This window comes from Morus notabilis, unplaced genomic scaffold (assembly GCF_000414095.1).
Source record: "Morus notabilis unplaced genomic scaffold, ASM41409v2 Scaffold15, whole genome shotgun sequence".
Classification (NCBI taxonomy): domain Eukaryota; kingdom Viridiplantae; phylum Streptophyta; class Magnoliopsida; order Rosales; family Moraceae; genus Morus; species Morus notabilis.
Window position 1 is genome coordinate 541,112 of NW_010367234.1, and position 2,464 is coordinate 543,575.

General features: G+C 39.2%; 1 protein-coding gene across 1 annotated transcript; it reads left to right on the forward strand.

Annotated features, from left to right (window-relative positions):
- Nucleotides 1–558: 558 nt before the first annotated feature.
- On the forward strand, nt 559–1,652 carry LOC21405627 (probable receptor-like protein kinase At1g33260). Its single transcript, XM_024174823.1, has 2 exons — nt 559–622; nt 721–1,652. The coding sequence occupies exons 1-2, from the start codon at nt 591–593 to the stop codon at nt 1,640–1,642; spliced, it is 954 nt and encodes a 317-aa protein (XP_024030591.1). The 5' UTR covers nt 559–590; the 3' UTR covers nt 1,643–1,652.
- The last annotated feature ends 812 nt before the right edge of the window (nt 1,653–2,464 follow it).

Below are 2,464 nucleotides of genomic sequence, written 5' to 3' on the forward strand. Positions count from 1 at the left end.
CTAAAATGAAAGGAAACAAATCTCGGAATGGCCTAAGATTGAGCAAAATCCAACACAGCATGGAAAGCATAAAATCTGCACATATTAAGATATTTTTATTAAGAAGGAAAATGTATATTTCTGCGTTGGTATTTTAAAGATTATATAGAAGAAAGGACTAATTAAAGACAATTTAATACGTTATTGAAACTTTTGAAAATCAGGAATCAAAATAGTATTTGACCTACAAAACTAAAAAATGACTTTAACCTTATATTAATATATTTCTCACCTTCTGATAAGCTTCCTCGCGGTGGGTTACCAAATAGGCATTCACCAACCGATATATATAATAATTAGTTTTACCAAATAGGGAAATACCAACCATGACTTTATATATATATATATATATATATAATAGTTGTGCCAGGCGTGTGCATTGTCTCTATAAATACTCACCATTATAGCTGATCATCTCAAATTACTACTAAGTATGCTACTTTATTTAAGTGTTATCGTGACGATGCGAGGCTTCCTCAAGTGCTTTGGCAAAACAAAGTCATCTTTCAGAAGCAAACGCCAACAAATATCGCAAACATCACAAGGCCTTGATGATGATCATGATCATCATAACAATAACAAGGTACTAGCGGAACCGGAGGACTCTATCACTTGTTCATCAATTGTTGTAAGGAAATTCAGTTGGGAAGAGATTGAGAAGTTCACCAAGAATTTTTGTAGCTCAAGAGTGATTGGATATGGTGGATTCAGCACAGTCTACTTGGCTGGAGATCTCATCCCATCCACGACTAGTACTGGTACAAATCTTGCGGCTATTAAGATCATCAATGGCAGCCGTTTATTCAAACAGGAATTGGACATTCTGAGGCAGCTTCACCACCGCAACATCGTCGGCCTAATCGGGTATTGCGACGACCGAGACGATCAATGGGCACTGGTATTGGACTACATCTCCAACGGCGGCTTGGAAGATAAGCTCCACGGCGGAGTTGGTGAGACTAGTACTACTACTACACTTCCTTGGAGAAACCGAAAGGCAATAGCCTTACAAGTAGCTGAGGCCTTGGAATATCTGCACGAGATGTGCGGCGGCTTGCCGATCGTCCACGGCGACATCAAGGCCTCCAACGTGCTGCTGGACCACCACCTGAATTGCAGGCTCTGCGACTTCGGCTCTGCGAATATCGGGTTTTCTTCTGCGGTGACGCCGGGGATGAGACCGAATCGGGCGGTGATGATGGGGTCTCCGGGTTACACGGACCCTCACTATCTGAGAACTGGACTACCATCAAAGAAGAATGATGTCTACAGCTTCGGAGTCCTCCTGCTTGAGCTTGTCACCGGAATGCAGGCCTTCTGCTCCGAGAGCAACCGGACGTTGGTGTCCCGAGTGGGCCCGACGTTCGGCAGAGACGACGTGGACATAGCGGAACTCGTCGATCCGCGGCTTGCCGGTGAATTTGAGGCGGAAGAAGCAAGGGCTCTGCTTTCCTTGTCGGCTGAGTGCCTTCGCCAGCCGCCCACTCTAAGACCTTCTGCTTCTCAAATCTTGCAAGCGTTAAACGACAACGTTTCTTTCATTCCCCCAAGTATTCAACACACGTATCATGGCTCCAAAAATCTGCTTACACTCCAAAAGTAAAATTAGTTGAAAAAATACACGCATAAGGTGATAGCTTGTATACGGCTGTAAATTATGATCAGTGTTTCCTGTATAGATTCAGCAAAAGAAAAGTAATCTTGTTACGAGTTTCATTGATAACAACATGACCAGAAATTATACTCAATTCCTTAATCCCATAAAACTGATTATATATACTCTTTTTTTTTTTTTTTTCTCATTTGTTCTTTTAATTTATTCTCTGTCCATAATTCTTTATTGTGTTAATTTTGTGCATCTAGTTGAAAAATATCTAGTAACGTTAAATATCTTCTGAAACGACATATATAAGTGCAGTTTTTTAGTACATATTTTAGCAACGTGGATGTATTTATATGCAAATTATTCCCAGAAAGTTTATATAAACTGTAAAATAGGGCCAGTCCAAACTCCAAAACCACCATTGCCCGTAATTTGGCATCGATACCAAGTTAATTGTGAGTCTTGGGTAGAACTCATTCTCAAAAATTAGCTCAAAGAGAGAGAATATCTAAACCATATATAAACATCACAGCAGCCGATAACTTAGCAATGACAAATTCACAATCTAACAAGTAACAACCCACTCAAGCTAGCAGTTTAACTCTTCTAACTAGAATAAAACATTATGGGGAAATTAAATTGCATATCATTTAAAAAAATGTAAGGATATTTAAATTACATTTTTCATTTAACATACAACGAAAATTAACGAATACGATAAGCCTAGAACCATTATAGACAACAAAACCTTTTCCCAAAAAAACAAAAAAAAAGAACTTTGCAATTGACATGGCAATGATAATCTAGGGACCTAAGTTGAAA

Excerpts from the sequence above, each read along its gene's own strand:
- LOC21405627 (XM_024174823.1), top strand. The coding sequence starts at position 591 with ATGATGATCATGATCATCATAACAATAACAAG. Across the intron at positions 623-720 it reads ATCATCATAACAATAACAAG|CTCAAGAGTGATTGGATATG; the intron begins GTACTAGCGGAA and ends GAATTTTTGTAG.